General features: G+C 50.4%; 1 protein-coding gene across 4 annotated transcripts; it reads right to left on the bottom strand.

Annotated features, from left to right (window-relative positions):
* Window positions 1-434: 434 nt before the first annotated feature.
* Window positions 435-13,773, bottom strand: ENTPD6 (ectonucleoside triphosphate diphosphohydrolase 6). 4 transcript variants are annotated; one of them, XR_011140625.1, is made up of 15 exons: window positions 13,626-13,756; window positions 12,817-13,157; window positions 11,353-11,429; window positions 10,388-10,531; window positions 9,403-9,478; window positions 8,096-8,131; window positions 6,757-6,845; window positions 5,299-5,378; window positions 4,583-4,647; window positions 4,126-4,227; window positions 3,455-3,595; window positions 2,481-2,537; window positions 1,178-1,290; window positions 774-924; window positions 435-661 (listed from the first exon to the last, which is right to left on the bottom strand). XR_011140625.1 is itself a non-coding variant. In XM_068940848.1 (14 exons), exons 2-14 carry the CDS (start codon window positions 13,073-13,075, stop codon window positions 835-837), a joined length of 1,329 nt encoding a protein of 442 aa, XP_068796949.1. In that variant the 5' UTR covers window positions 13,076-13,157; window positions 13,626-13,773; the 3' UTR covers window positions 435-834. The 4 variants fall into 4 exon arrangements, 2 of the variants coding, with proteins under 2 accessions (XP_068796949.1, XP_068796950.1); XR_011140626.1 differs by lacking the exon at window positions 4,126-4,227 and having other exon boundaries at window positions 13,626-13,754; XM_068940848.1 differs by having other exon boundaries at window positions 435-924; window positions 13,626-13,773.
* Window positions 13,774-15,924: the final 2,151 nt, after the last annotated feature.

The raw sequence follows: 15,924 nt of genomic DNA, 5'->3' as shown, positions 1-15,924 counted from the left end.
GGGGAGGGGGGGCGGGGCCGCAGCGGGGCCCGGGGAGGGGGGGGCGGGGCCGCAGCGGGGCCCGGGGAGGGGGGGGCGGGGCCGCAGCGGGGCCCGGGGAGGGGGGGCGGGGCCGCAGCGGGGCCCGGGGAGGGGGGGCGGGGCCGAGCGGGGCCCGGGGAGGGGGGGCGGGGCCGAGCGGGGCCCGGGGAGGGGGGGCGGGGCCGAGCGGGGCCCGGGGAGGGGGGGCGGGGCCGAGCGGGGCCCGGGGAGGGGGGCCGAGCGGGGCACCACCCTCACTCCTCACCAGCGTTTGGGTGCGTTGCGAGGCCGCAGACCCCCCCACCCCACCCCACCCCACCCCACCCAAGTTCATATCAAACAATACAAGTAGTAAAACATAAATAATCGTCCCTGAAAGCTGCTGACAAGAAGAAAAACACCCTGAAACGAAATCAGGACAGTGAAGGGCTCTCTCCGGAGCGACCATTTCCTACACCGACTTCAGCACATCACAAGCAAATAGTACAGGCGCATTCCACAAAAGTGTGTTTTTTCTCATAGAGATCATAGATGTCCTGCAGAGAGTCCTGGTTTTCCTTCAAAGACGATCTGGGCTTACACCAAGTCGACTGCAGATGCTGTAAAATCAAGGCTTATTCTTCAGATCCCGCACTCCGCACTGTAAAAAAGAGCTAGTGATGAAGGAGGCTTGGCGGGGCGGAGGGAAGGAAAGGGTCCTAGCGTACAAAAACCTCCCAAAGAACTCAGGAAGCCAAAAGCAGGCCCTTTACCAGATCCTCCTGTGTTGGTCTTCCGAAAGCTGAGATTCTCAAAAGTCACCTTCAAGGGGCTTTAATACTGCAGGCTGTTGAGTGAGTCGATGTAATGAAAAGTGGCTCCCAGAGCCCAGCTCGTTTCGACGTTGTCAATTTTCTGGGCGAGCTGGAGGGGGGGGGGAAAAAAAAAAAAGAAAAAAACCCAGAAGTTAAGACACAATTCTCTGGCAGAAGACGACGCATGCGAGGTGAATATTGTGCTGAAGGTTAATGCACTGGTTATCACCATGGTGTGGTGTCCCCCCTACCCCTAGTCACAGGGCACGTGCTGTAGCAGGAAGGGAAATGAGGGACTGAGTGGCTAAAGCCCCCCGACATCCTTCTGCCCACTCTGCCCAGCAGTCCGTTCTGCGCATCACCTTTAAGACTTGGCTCTTCGCAAAGCCTAGTTCTTGCAGGAGCCAGGTGATGTACGTGAGGTCCATGCAGAGAAAAGGGCTGCTTCCTGGGTCGATTTCCATGGTCTTACATACTGAGGAGAATGAAAACAGAGTATCTGAGTGCCTACTGTGGGCTCAAGCCTAGCATCAGCCCCACTTTGAAAAACCTCAAACAAACTGTTAAAACACATCTCATCAGTTGGGTTCCGCAGTGAGGGAACCTATTTATCCTCTGTTTTGTCTTCCTTGAGGGGTTAAAATGACATAGATGCGTTAGCAAAAACAGCAAAGCTCTGGCACAGTGAAAGACCAAGGTATTCTGTCTCTCCCGTAAGACAGCTGAGTTCCTTTTACTTCTCAGGGAAAGACAGAAAGGGCCCGCAACTTTTTTTCTACCAACTTTACACCTTTAAAATCTAAGCAGTGTCAGGTGTGCCCACATCTCCTTTTGGTGAGAAAGGATGTTAAAAGCTGGGAAAAACAAGAATTGCAAAAAATCTCAGCCCTGTCCTGATACAGCTCAAATGCTGAGCAGTTACTTGTGCAAGAGCAGCTCTTCCCACCAGAATGTTTCCCAAGCACATGCACTCAGCAGAAGTTGCCAAAAACAAAGACTTAATACGACTCCTTTCCTTTCTCAAGGTGGATCACACAAATGGCAGTCCAGTAATTAGAACCCCGTAAGTTGCTCAGTCACTCAAAGTTTACTTAAAAAAAAAAAAAAAAGCCTGTATTGGTCTGAGCAAAGCCGGAGTTTGCAGTATTAAAAAGAAATACGTTTAAATTTGTAAATCTGAGGAGGCAGTTCTCTCTACAGCTGATGAAGCAGAAGAGACCATGAATCAGTTTTTCCCTCTTTTTGATTAATGATCAAGCATATGAACAAAATTTGAGACAAAAATAAAAACTAAACTGTATTAGGGCAGTTTACGCTAACATGATGAGAATGCCACATCCCTCTTAAAGCATGATTTCAGGACAACTGTTAACTGACAAGTTTATTAGTAGTAATTCCTGAGAGATTATTTTTTTAATGTCAGTATTACAAGATGTGTCTTATGTGGGCTGCAAAAATAAGAATTAATAGAAACAATAGCTAAGATTTTCAGAAATAAAAGAAACGGTGGCTGAGATGCTGTGGCGATCTTCAGAAGATGGGTGCTCAGTAATTACTAAAAATGAAATAGAAAAAACTCTGGCTTCTTAGCAGGGCACACATTTGCCACCTGGATATGAATTCACATATAATTACCAGTCCTGTGTGATTTTATTCTTTACTCACCATATTTAGCTGCAATTTCAAAGTCACTGACGGTAAGGCTTCCTCCCTTTTCTTTATCTAAAAAAAGAAACAAACACACAAAAACTGGGATCTGTTTTATGGCTTCTGTATATAAGCAATTGTAGATGCAATTTGGAAAAACACTGGAAATCAAGCCTTGAGCCACTGAAATCAAGGACAGAACTCACGCTTGCTTTAAGATACAAGAACCTTGATATTAGAAACCTAATATACATCAAAAAGCCTCATTTTAAGCAGAATTTTTTCTAGTTTCCTAATTAAAAAAAAAAAAAGTTTACAGACTCTCTTGCCTTGTTGCCATGTCTGTGCTGTCCTGTCATGCCTAAACACAGTAATCACTTTTGACCAGATCTGGCAGGACAACGGTGCTCTGCAAGATATTAAATCTGAAATTATTTGCAAAACAAAGTGGCTGAGGAGGGGTAAGTTTACCCATACTAACTGGAGATCCTGTCACCTGCTTTCTACCACTGACCATGACAGACTTCTGTACACCTGTATACCACTGGAAAAGTGACGGGATGCATCATAAATACACGTGGAAATAGCTGAAAAATCTTTATTCCATTTAAAAAGCCAATCAGGTAAAATACACAGCCCAGGAGCGCAGGTTTGATGTGCTTTATCACCCACGGGGAGACCTGTTCCTCTCTATGGGGTCTTTTTCCTATTTTGGACGGTAGAGTTAATCGGACACCAGTGAGTTCTGAAATGCAGCCAATTTATGTAAAAAAACATTGAAAGAAGCTGCAAACCCTATTTCACAACCCCAAGTTCCTTCTCTAAAGGAATTTAATAGCGCTCGATATCCAGATGAGACCAATGCTGCACACTGGTATAACAAAGGATCCAGTTCCTCAACAGCTTAGCAAAGTACTGTGATATATGTCAGTGCTATCGTTTCTCCCATTACTTGCCCCTTAAAATGAAATGAAAGCCAGAAGCAAACATACCTATGAGACCAACCTCTGCCGCACAGTCATAGTAATAGGAGAAAGCATAAAAATCCAAATTCTTCACTTCCTCGATTTTATGCACTTTTTTGTGGAGCATCTTCGCCACTTTGTTAGAACAAGACTCATACAGAGGTTCACCTAAACGAAGGCAACGAAACCCAACAGGTTACAGGTGGGCAGTTAAACACATACACAATTTCTGCAGACTCTGCAAGGAGACAGACTCCCTTTTGCACAACAGCACTCCCTGAATTCTTACAGGCTCTTCGCAGAGATCTGAAATAACAGGTCTGCATCTCTTTCCAGTGGCAACATTCACCAACCTCAGAGTGGGTCCATCCTCAGTATGGACCCATCAGGGAGGGACAACGTCATTTGAGACAGGAGGATTTTAAGAGACCTGTTCAGGGAGCACTCAACTCCTGCTGTATTACTGCTAACAGCTTTACGGACCGGACAGACATGCCAGGACACAGAGCAGAAAAAGCTGCACAATCTCAGCAGGAGACTTGTCCTTTAACAGGACAAGCCTCAGGAGAAAGAGTCATACAGAACGACACTCACACAGAGAATCTAGCGTCTTTCCAAGAGCCTGGGAGTGTGTTTACTTTACTCTGCAACAAGCACGCTGGCCTTGCACGGGAGAGAGAGATGATAAGGCACTATACCTGCCTTCTGTCCTTTAATTTTGTACACTATCTCAGCATGTTCCCACTCAGATTTGAAACCAGGTGATAAACAAGGGCTGATCAGCTCCTCACCTTCCCCTACTGCAGAAGTAAAGAGGAAGTGGTATCAGGAAGAAGAACTAGAAGTTAGTTTTAGATCCCTCCCTCCGCCCCCAGCCCTGCTCCACACTTTCTCACATGCTCAGCAATGCGCCTCCAAGCCCCAGTCCTGGCTCAAATGTCCCAAGCCCCGCCAAGGCTGGCGAGAATCCTTGCCTCCTGGGATCTAGCAGCGTCACTTTCTGCATCCACATAAAACGTGCCCGGGTCTGGTGACAGGAGTCCACATACCACGCAAGCAGCTTGAGCTCCACAACAGGGCAACACACTCTGTCCCCAGCCAGCCCCCAAAAGGCACGAGCTCAGAGACAAGACTGCAGGAGTGCCCATCACTTACAGGGTTTTCCCTCAACTCCTCCTAAAATCGCGAGCCTTGCTGACATCAGCCCGAGTCCCAGGTAACTGCAAAGGAGAAAAGCCTCCGTGAACAACATCCCCTCTCTGATACTCCATTGACAACTTGGCTGGGACATGCCCGTCTCCTCTATATGATCCCAGCGAGATGGCTCGAGTCGGCAGTTAACACACGTAAGGGGAACAGTGCGACAACCCACGGTCACGTTAGCCCATCTCTGGCAAAGGCTGCTAACGCCAGCACGATAATCTCTCTTTGAGCAAAGCACAGGGAATAGGCTGTCAGCTATAAACCTGCTCTTTAAGACTAGGAATTCTTCGCATGTTCCCCCCAATACTTTTCCTAGCCCTCTCAAAGGCAGGGCAGCCTCTATCATACAGCGCTGACCCCTCTTGAGCCCCAACACACCCCCCAGCAAACTTGGGTGGGAAGAAACTGCTTCCCCCTGCCCAAAACACTAGGCATGCAGGCAGCTTTAGAGCCCTCTACTTTCTTAGCCATCAGACTGCCTGCCTGCCTACCTGTTGTTCTGCACAACCTCCCCATACTCTGCTTGTGCAGAGGGTGACTTGGCTCAAATCTCTCCGTTTCTTCTAAAGACTCGCTCGCAAAGACCTCACTTCAGCGAAACTGTTGGATTTCACCCGCTTCACAGTAAGCTTTTATGTTTCCAGCCTGCTCTCTTTTCCAAAACTAACCTGTATGCATACAGCTTATAGGTATTGTTGAACATCTGAAATGAAGTCGTATGGCCAGCTGGCGATGTCTGCAGAGCTGCCTGGAAGGAGAAAAAGACAGTGCAAAGTTTTTGCCAGCAAAAGCAGACAGCAATAACACAGTCCTCCAAAACATTAGGAAATCCTCTAAAACGTTAGGAAAATGACCGAAACAATCCTTCCGTGGCCCAGAGAGGAATGACGCATTTACAAATGTTTAGATTTGACCTCAGATACATGTGACATGACCAAAAAAATAGGAGCTGAAATAGTAACTTCACATGACGGAATCCAACCTGGTTACGTTTCTACTTGCGTCCACACCAAAACAATTAAAAAGGAATCCTTATTTCAGCTCTGAATTGCTTTGCCAAAAGGCTACCAAAACTGCCTATTCACAAGATCTCTACAATGGAAAACTGTGTGCAAAACAATAACAGACCCAGGCGTGCGTTAACTTGCTACTGAGGTGAACTCAGCTGCGGTCTTCCACGAGCCAGAGGAAAACCACCTCACTGTACTCGTCAAGGCGCAAGGTGAAAACCAGCCTGTGGTCTGGGGAAACAACAGGATGATGATCTAAGACACTGTGCAGCCTCCTCTCAAGTGCACCACCACCGCTGGCGTGCTCACAGGAACGAAGCTCAGGCCACGCTGCTGTTCTTGCCTAACTACTCGTATGCTAACACCATCTCTGTCGCTCCAAAACGTCCACATCCAGGACTTTTCACATCCCCTGTCATTCTCCTGTAAGACCACAATGTCTTGATCTGCCCAGGCTAGAACACTAAGATCGTGCCCCTACCCTCTGCCTTTGTGCAGCTTTCCTGCCAACAGGATCTCTACTCAGGCCAGGGCCTTACTGCCGAAGATCCGTATCCACAGGATTTCCTGCTCATAGAACCCCTATAAAATGCTGCATCTGGAAGCTGAAATGACAAACATCAGCATACGTTTTTTATTGCATAAAAACGGTCACTCCTTAGAAAGGCTTGCCTGCAACCGAGCGAACCCAGGAAAGCCAAAAACAAGAGCTGAGAAGGAATCTTATTCTCTGTACTCAAAACATGGCGGAGACCACATGTTGGACTTGAATTCATTAACAGCATTCCCTTTGAATTTGTCATTATAAACAGCACAAACTGAGAGCCAACAATAAAGATGCTCAGAAGGACACTGTACTTTCCCCCAAAAGTAAAGCAGCCCCGGCGGATGCACCACACGGACTGAACCACAGAGCTGGAGCAGGAGCACTGACAAAGAGTTGTGAATACCTCTGGGACCGCACCAAGGCAAACGCGACAAAGTGACTGGGCTCTTCCGTCAGAAGCGTGGCTTCACGTCAAATGACAAACTCTTTGTCCACTTCCAAGGGAAATACATCAGAGCGCTTACTGATTTAGCCCTGGTGTTTCTCTGCAATGAGCATGTTCACATTACCTCAGTGCGTGGAAGGAAGGTGATCTGCGTTGATCCACCGCCCAAATCCAGCATTCCTACGCTTCTCTTCTGTGGATCATTTAAGCTACCTGAAACGTGGGACAGAACAGAGAAAACCACGGTGGGCACTGCAAGAAGTAGGAAACTGGAAAGGAATAAAACCAGAACGGTGCAAAGACCACAGTCTAACTCCATTCATCAGCTTCCTGCCAGTACTAGATTATAACATCTACCGGGCATTTATTCGGGCTTTATCAGGGTGACCTGAAAAGCTTCCCAGTGACAAAGTTGCTTTTACTTCTGTGGTGACTGTTCATGCCCCAATTACAGCAGCTTCGGTTAGCGGACTCCCAAACGTTTTTCAATGGATATAAGGGTCCTTTCACAAATTTCACTCTGGTAACCGCTCTGTAACACAGAGGAATGTGGTATTCTTGGCCATCTCTTCTGGCTCCCTTAGCAATACTTCTGCATATTCCTAGGGCTCAGGAGATGAGCGACTGAAAAGAGCTGGCCCAAGAGATTCAGCTCTTTCGGAATCCTTGCTTCTGCCAGCCCAAACCTCTCTTCTCATTTAAATCCAGTTCTCCTCAGTTAGACCCTTCACGTATTACCTTTCTGGCAAGATTGGCTCAGGCCAAGTACCTCCGTATACCACATGAGAGCTGGCGTTCAAAGATCTCTGACCTTTCTGATACTTCCTGTGATCATAAAAAAGCTTTACAGCACTTGTCATAGCGTTCAGAACACTCTCAGTGCTGAATAGAGCACTTGGATGGCAGACTGGTTTACTTATTTTTTTTCCAGAGAAACCTTCAGCTTACTTTTTTTCTTTACTCTTCACCTACCTTTTTATTTGTGTTTTTTTTTTTTTTTTAAACTCACGAGTGCAAACACTGGTCATATTACTAGGCTATAGATCTATAAGGAAGTACCACAGCACTTTCTTCCACTCTGAGCACCTGTCAAGCAGATCCAGATTATTTGCATTACAAATTTACCCAGAGTGAGTGGCAGACTCTAAAAAAGGAATGAAGTGCTCTGGTACCTTCTAAGAAAAATTGAAAAAAAAAAAAAAAAAAGACTGCATACAGGGAATTAATTGAAAGAAAGACTACATAAACAGCTAGGAAAAGGGATTGAATTCCTCACCCCGTAAAGTAAATGGTCAAAATCCTAGTGACTTAAATAGACCAGACCAAAAAAGATTGCTTCCTTCCTGGACCCGTTTTTCTCCCATTCCACCCCAAATGATGAGCAAATGCCATGTTGGGGCAGAAAACAGCCTACGTTTCACAGAATCAGGCATACCTGCATGCACGTGCTCACGTAACCATACCTGTTAAAAAATTTATTGTGATCCAGGCTGAAATACCTATTAAGGAAAAGATTCAGAAGACACACTGTTAGATCACGTCCTTTCATTTTATCTGTCAACAACACCAGATAAGTCACGCCATATGAAAAGGTCTTCCTGTTTTGGGACCTGCTTGGCTGGAGGCATTTTTAAGGCTTCTCAAACAGTTTAACTGGACCATATAAATGAAATAACCAGCAAATCAGAGCCTATCATCCAAACACAGGAAAGGACACCAGAGACCGCCTGTCACAAGCTCCCTTCTCCCCCTTTCACAAATGGACTACTTTTAATGCAAAGTCTCTGAAGGGTGTCTGGGCCAGTAGACTTTTGTTCATTGTCAGGCACTTGATTTTCCTCTTGAATAGTAGGCATTTTCATTTGTTAGGTATTTTATTTTTTCCCATTTTCTTTCCAGCATTTTTGTGAACAGCACTGTTTCTGTCCTTTTCTGGTTTGATAAGCCTTTTCCCCAGAAATAAGGGGAATTAATGGGCCTTATATTAACAAACCAAAATATTTATCCATTTTGTTAAAACTCAAGGCCTGCCAGGGAACAAGCTCCAGTTCAATCCTTGGCTGAACCAAAGCTGTCACATAAACTTAATGGACTATTCATAAACTTCAAACAGAACAAAAAGAAGAACTATAATGTATTTTTTCTATTGAACAGTAAAAATAAACCCATAAACAGCTCCAAAACAGCAGCTATTTTTAAGTTTGGTTTCTAGGCAGATTAAAAACACATTTCAGCGCTCAGTTATTTAGAATTTAGACATGTTTCTTCAAATTCTTTTCAGGTAAGACTGATTCTGAGGTCTGTCCTCAGCATTTTTTTTGAATGACAATTTAATTCAACATGCATTTTCTTCTCTATATAACATTTTTTTCAGGTTCAATTCACATTCATACTCATTAGATCAGTCATAATTAACATTATGACCAATTACTTCCAGAGAACTCAGAGGAGCATTGTCAAGAGCACGGTGCGCAAAACCAGGTTTGAAAACTATGCCAACGCGTAGATATTCAGAAACCTTTCCAGAAGCGCTGACTGTGTAGCAGCTTCCCAGTGATCCCACAGGAATTGCCAGGCACTCGTCGCTTTAAAAACGGGGCTAGAGTTCCGGACTTCACATTGGAAAACGTAGCACAAAATCCCTTTGGCAGGCACTGCCCGAGGCAGTGTAAAAACGATCACACGTGGGTTCCCACAACAGCCAGCAGGGATTTACTGCGGTGCGGCAGGAACGCAGGATTTCAGAAAAGGTCTCCAGAAGCTGACCTACCTTCATCAGTTCCATTCATTATGGACACACAGTTGTCCCTCACGAAGAAGGGGGAAGCCTGAAAAATCTCCTTCACCTGTAATTCAAATAAAAGGTACTCTCAGAGAAATCTTTTTCCAGTAAAAAAGCAAGGGAGAGGCAGGAGATGGGCACTTTGGCTTTCAGAAATGCCACAGTGGATGGCATTTTTCATGTGAACATGTTGGCTGTTACCGTAGTTCCTCTGGACTACACCCTAAATGAGGCAGCAAAGCCCTAGGTATCCACGCTCTTCTGAAGTAACAGCTGAGGAGGCCTGCAGCAGCTCCAACTGAAATTCAGTGTGGAAAAGAACGGGATAGTCTGCAGGCAACAAAGAAACCAACAGACATTGGTTTCAACATTTCCCTGATCAACACTGAAAACTCTTTCATTAGGCTACAGGGTCAACACATTAGATTTCTTCCTTCCACGGTCATTGAGAGTACAATGAAAAAGAGAGGAAAAAGACTACAACCGGTGCATGCCTCATCTTATTCCTTTTTATACTATTTAAAAAAACCCATATTTTACATGCCTATAAATACATTGTTTTTAATCAATCTGAAACGCAGCAATCTCACAGCATCAAGCTGCTAACAAACCAAGTAGCAGAGCTTCATCGAGAATAGCTAGATCCTTTCTAAAGCCACACACAAACACTCACAGGAGGAACGAGCCTGTGACAACTGTTAGAAGTGTCTCATTACACTTGTTGTGTTTCATAGGGCAGCTAATGTCTACTGCCATCTCCAGGCTTATCTGGAGCGGTCAGCATTCTTCTGGGCTTGTGCTCACACAGTTTCTCACCCCATCTGAGACCAAGCGGCTCTGCATCGCTCGCGGGGTTAAATGATAGCAATGACTCACGCGCGTTAACATAAAGGAGCGTATGTACCTTACACGCAGGGGGCCAAATTTTGCTATAAAATTTGTGGAACGCAAAGTGAAAGAAACAAAACAGTACCTTATCCAGCAACTTCTGAGCCTTCTCTCCTGGCAGCAACCGTAGGCCAGCCGTTGCTTTTAGGACCAGAGGAGTGAACTTCCACAGCTCCGTGGGAACTTCATTCTTTGCCACTTCCAGGAGCTCTTTTATTCCCTGACCACTCTGGGAGCACAGAAAGAACAACAAAGAAAAAGGTATCTTAGAAATTCTGAAGGGTTCTTCTTCAGAAGGGCGAAAGGGTGATCAAAGGTATGATTCATTGCAAATGCGGAACATGCACAACTGAACATCACAAGGAGTCCAGAGAAGGTCGATAGGGAAGGACGAGTCACTATCTCCCACAGCATAAGAACTGGCGGGTGCAACTGGGATTATCCAGAAACAAGTCCAAAACAGAGAGAGCCGCTTTCTCAAATGGTGCCAAGGAACTCCTTGCCACTGAAAGCTTTTTGAGCCTTTGGTAGCCAAAACAATGAGACAAATCCATGGAAGAAAAGGTCTTCAAAGCCAGTAAAACGCTATGAACCAGGTACAAGCTTTGGCTCAGGAAGCCCCAGATCCCTGCCAGCCAGAAAGTAAGGGAGACGGGAGAGAAGTCACTTAACACTTGGCCTTCCTTCCCTGAGAATCTAATTCTGGTTGCTCTTGGAGGAGGCTCTGCTCCAATCCAGCATGGCTCTTCTTTTTGTCCCATTCTTAAGTGCATAGCAAATCTTAAGGCAGAGATGGGAAAATCCTCTACTGTGCTTAATCTACAGCCTCACCTAGAAATCCCCTGGCAGAGCTAGATACACACTTGTTTCTTGATCTTCTGAGGACTGAGCAGCTTTTTCCGTGGGCTGGTATCATTTGGAGACACCTTCTTGGAGCTTCCTGCACTGAGACAGTTCAGCGAACCGTACCCCAGCGAGGTGTGATTTGCAGGGCATTTCAAGAACAGGAAGCTTTGGCACACGCTTTTACAGTAAGAGACACGAAATTACCTTTTCGACATCATCGGCATATGCAGACAGACCTGGCTTCAGTGCTTTAAACGTCTCATGGGTTAACTTGGGAGTCTCTGTTCAAAAGCAGTATTCCAAAATAAGTAACGGTACAAATAATTTCGCATCGACAAAAAAAAAAAAAAAAGAAAAGAAAAAAAGATTACAAGTTACATCATTATATGCTAATGGCAGTCATCTGAAGCCTCTGTCTAAAGAACTGGCAGAGGCCACCCTACCTTTAAAACATAGGCTTTGCCGTGGAATTAGCCCCCTGCAAAACATTTTTTTTTAAATCACAATTATTTTCCAGGTGCCGGTGCCCACTAGGCATGTATTTTTTATGCTCATCAGGCAAATCATCAGATGGCTGCAAATCCTCCTTACCCTCTTACTACTCCCCCATATACAGCTTCCCAAACGACATGGGTAACATAGACCAAACTTTCCAACAGGCTGCATTTCGGCTGAACTCGAGCCCAGCAAAAGTCAGTGGAAGTTTTACCACCACTTTCAATGGCAGCAGAGAGAGCCAAGGCTAAGTATTTTGGAAGCCTGAAAGACAGAGAGTTAAATGAACCTGCAGGCAAGATACTACGAACTTGAGAATAGCCTTCTCCTGTACCCAACCGCACTCCAGAAAGTTTCCTGCAATACTCTGGAATTGTGGGAATTGGGTTTAAAGAGAAGCAGCCATGGAAGAAGCCAAGATTCAGGAGTAAATGGAAAGAAGAATGAATGAAATCCACGTGTGGACTGTTGTTGAACACCTTTCACTGCTAAGCTTTATGCTTGGGCTATCCTGCAAACCTCAGATGCTTCCCACGGGCCGACCATATCACACACCATGCTGCTAACCCGAAAAGAAAATCCTCTGGATCTCCTATTTAATAGCATGCACGTGGGTTGTTTCATCTTTAAGAGCTTCACAGCGCTGACAACGCATAAACAAGGGAAGCTTGTAACTCCAGTGGAAAACCGGAGCTTTTCCGTCCACTGCTGTCTCGCGTCTCCGTGGTGCTCTCTGTCCCAGCGCAACACAGAGCAATTTTAATCAAATGCTGAAGTCCCACTGAAGCCAAGGCTGCACTAAACCAGACAACACAGGGAGAAGCAACTCCTTGCCAGAAACTGGAGACAGCCAACAGCCCCGTGGTGAAAACTTTGGGGAATATGGCACTTCAAACTTATTCCTCTCTTCCACCAAGTAGCGCGATGGCAAATTGCTCCTCCTCAGGACACCGCTCTAAGGGTACAGCTGCCATTACAGCCTTTTCCCCCCTGTAGAATATTCACATAACGGATTTCATCCAAACCCACGTGCTTGCACCACAGTATGTCTCCTGATGGCTCTCTAGGAAGAGTTGGAGCACATTTGTGCAAGTAATCCCTAGGAAAGAGGTATCGATAACACGCTCCGCTCTTGATGGAGGAACCTGTCTATCATGTGTCAGTATGCCATACCTTTTGGCTGCTGTGTAAATTTAAAAATATGTACGCGAGTTCCGGTGCTTCCTGCATCAAACATAATCCCATAAAAGACGGAGAGATCTGCTGTCACCGCCGGATGGTTCCGTCTGTCTTTGCTGCTTTCAGCACTCTCTTCTGTTGCTCCTAAGACTGGTTTGGAGTCCAAGTGCCATTTTATGTATGCAACATAAATAGCTATGCATGCCAAAATCCCAAAAGCAAAGAAGCGTTTTGACATCTTCATGGCTTCCATTTACCAGGTGTTTTGTTTCGTCCCGTTATCAGATGTTTCACTCCTCCTCCGTCACGCCGAACAGGTGGTCCCCACATCACTCCTACAACCGACAGGAAAGAAAGACGCGTTTTACTTCCTACGCCTGCAGAAGGCGTTCTGGAAAGAAGGACCCGAGAGGGCGGCGGCTGTTTGAAGAGGGACCGAGCAGCAGTCAACTGGGGCTAGTTAAGCACCTAACCGCGAGCCGACTCGCTACTCGGGCTAGGTCCGTGGTAAGAAAGCTCGGCTCGGCAGTCACCGTGGGGGCACCAAGAGGCAGGCACAGGGAGCCACGGAGCACAGCTCGCAGGGGAAAGGATTTCAGCCTGCCTCCAGACTAAGCTGAGAGACCAGCCGCCCCCGCCGTGCTCGACGCCCCCCCGGTGAAGGCGAGGACGCGCGCGGCCAGGCCCCCCCGGGAAATCCTCTGGGCGCGGGGAGGCCCAGGGCCTGTGCGCGCCGCCTCGCCCCCGGGCTGCGCTGGGCAGGAGCCCGCCGCCGCCGCCCGCCGCCCGCCGCCGCCCCCTACCTTCACGGCCAGGCAAGAAACCGCAGGCACAGAGCCGCCGAGGCGACCGGCCCCGCCATGGCGACCGGCCCCTCCCGGCCGGCGGCCGCGCTGCCAGTGCGCAGGCGCCGCGGCGCCCTTCCCGCCGCCCCGCGAGGCGCCCGGCTGCAGCCGTGACGGGGCGGCCGTGAGGGGAGGGGCCGTGACGGGGCGGCCGTGAGGGGAGGGGCCGTGACGGGAGGGGCCGGGATGGGGCGGCCATGACGGGAGGGGCCGTGACGGGAGGGGCCATGACGGGGGCGGCCATGACGGGGGCGGCCATGACGGGAGGGGTCGTGACGGGAGGGGTCGTGATGGGGCGGCCATGACGGGAGGGGCCGTGAGGGGGGCGGCCATGACGGGAGGGGCCGTGACGGGAGGGGCCGGGATGGGGCGGCCATGACGGGAGGGGCCGTGACGGGAGGGGTCGTGACGGGAGGGCTCGTGAGGGGGCGGCCGTGACGGGAGGGGCCGTGACGGGGGCGGCCATGACGGGAGGGGCCGTGAGGGGGCGGCCGTGACGGGAGGGGTCGTGATGGGGCGGCCATGACGGGAGGGGTCGTGATGGGGCGGCCATGACGGGGGCGGCCATGACGGGAGGGGTCGTGACGGGAGGGGTCGTGATGGGGCGGCCATGACGGGAGGGGTCGTGACGGGAGGGGTCGTGATGGGGCGGCCATGACGGGAGGGGTCGTGACGGGGGCGGCCATGACGGGAGGGGCCGTGACGGGAGGGGTCGTGAGGGGGCGGCCATGACGGGAGGGGTCGTGATGGGGCGGCCATGACGGGAGGGGTCGTGACGGGAGGGGTCGTGAGGGGGCGGCCATGACGGGAGGGGTCGTGACGGGAGGGCTCGTGAGGGGGCGGCCGTGACGGGAGGGGCCGTGACGGGGGCGGCCATGACGGGAGGGGTCGTGAGGGGGCGGCCATGACGGGAGGGGCCGTGACGGGAGGGGCCGGGATGGGGTGGCCATGACGGGAGGGGCCGTGACGGGAGGGGTCGTGATGGGAGGGGTCGTGATGGGACGGCCATGACGGGAGGGGCCGTGACGGGAGGGGCCGTGAGGGGGCGGCCGTGACGGGAGGGGTCGTGACGGGAGGGGCCGTGACGGGAGGGGCCGTGAGGGGGCGGCCGTGACGGGGCGGCCGTGACGGGGCGGCCGTGAGGGGAGGGGTCGTGATGGGGCGGCCGTGAGGGGGCGGCCGTGACGGGAGGGGTCGGGATGGGGGCGGCCGTGACGGGAGGGGCCGTGACGGGGGCGGCCATGACGGGAGGGGTCGTGAGGGGGCGGCCATGACGGGAGGGGCCGTGACGGGAGGGGTCGTGATGGGGCGGCCATGACGGGAGGGGTCGTGAGGGGGCGGCCATGACGGGAGGGGCCGTGACGGGAGGGGCCGTGACGGGAGGGGTCGTGAGGGGGCGGCCATGACGGGAGGGGCCGTGACGGGGGCGGCCGTGACGGGAGGGGCCGTGACGGGAGGGGCCGTGACGGGGGCGGCCGTGACGGGAGGGGTCGTGAGGGGGCGGCCATGACGGGAGGGGCCGTGACGGGGGCGGCCGTGACGGGAGGGGCCGTGACGGGGGCGGCCGTGACGGGAGGGGTCGTGAGGGGGCGGCCGTGACGGGAGGGGCCGTGACGGGAGGGGCCGTGACGGGAGGGGTCGTGAGGGGGCGGCCGCCCGTCCCCGTTGGTTTTGGCCCGCGGCTGCCCGGGCGCGGGTTTGCGCGGCCGCCTGCTGAGCGCCCCCCTTGCTGCGCCGCCTGCCGCTGTTCCTGTCCCGGATGCCCCCCACCTGCTTGACGAACCGCGTTACTGATGCTGTCCGCCAGCGGAGTTGGGAGAGACTTGACTCGCTGAGATGCTTCGTCTCCGGATTTTGGAAGCGGGTTTGCAAGCGCGCAGAGTGCGCGCGATGCCACCAGCGGCCCAGGAAATCACGTCCTGTGGCAGGTGGATGTTACCTGAATAAGAAAAATATTCTGGGAATATTACGGAAAGGTAACGGCAATTACAGCTGTAGCTCAGGTTCCGGTCCAAGATCCGCTTTCTCCCTTTATCTCAAAGAACAAACTAAGGTAGCGCTAACCTCCGACGGAAGAGCCTGTGGTGTCCACGGAGCAGTGGAAATGAAGCTTGTTTTGCCTTGGATCTGTCATTTGCCTTAAACCCCTTGCAGCACCAGCTGTTCCTCTGATGCCCTCCACTGCGGTTCCCCGTGTCTTCCCCCTAACGTTTCCAGCCAGGCAGGACTTAGCGCAGACTGTGGTTTGTAAGCAACC

This window comes from Struthio camelus, chromosome 3 (assembly GCF_040807025.1).
Source record: "Struthio camelus isolate bStrCam1 chromosome 3, bStrCam1.hap1, whole genome shotgun sequence".
In the NCBI taxonomy this organism is placed as follows: domain Eukaryota; kingdom Metazoa; phylum Chordata; class Aves; order Struthioniformes; family Struthionidae; genus Struthio; species Struthio camelus.
The sequence above is the reverse complement of the archived record's forward strand: the minus strand, read 5'-3'. Positions and strand labels throughout refer to the sequence as shown.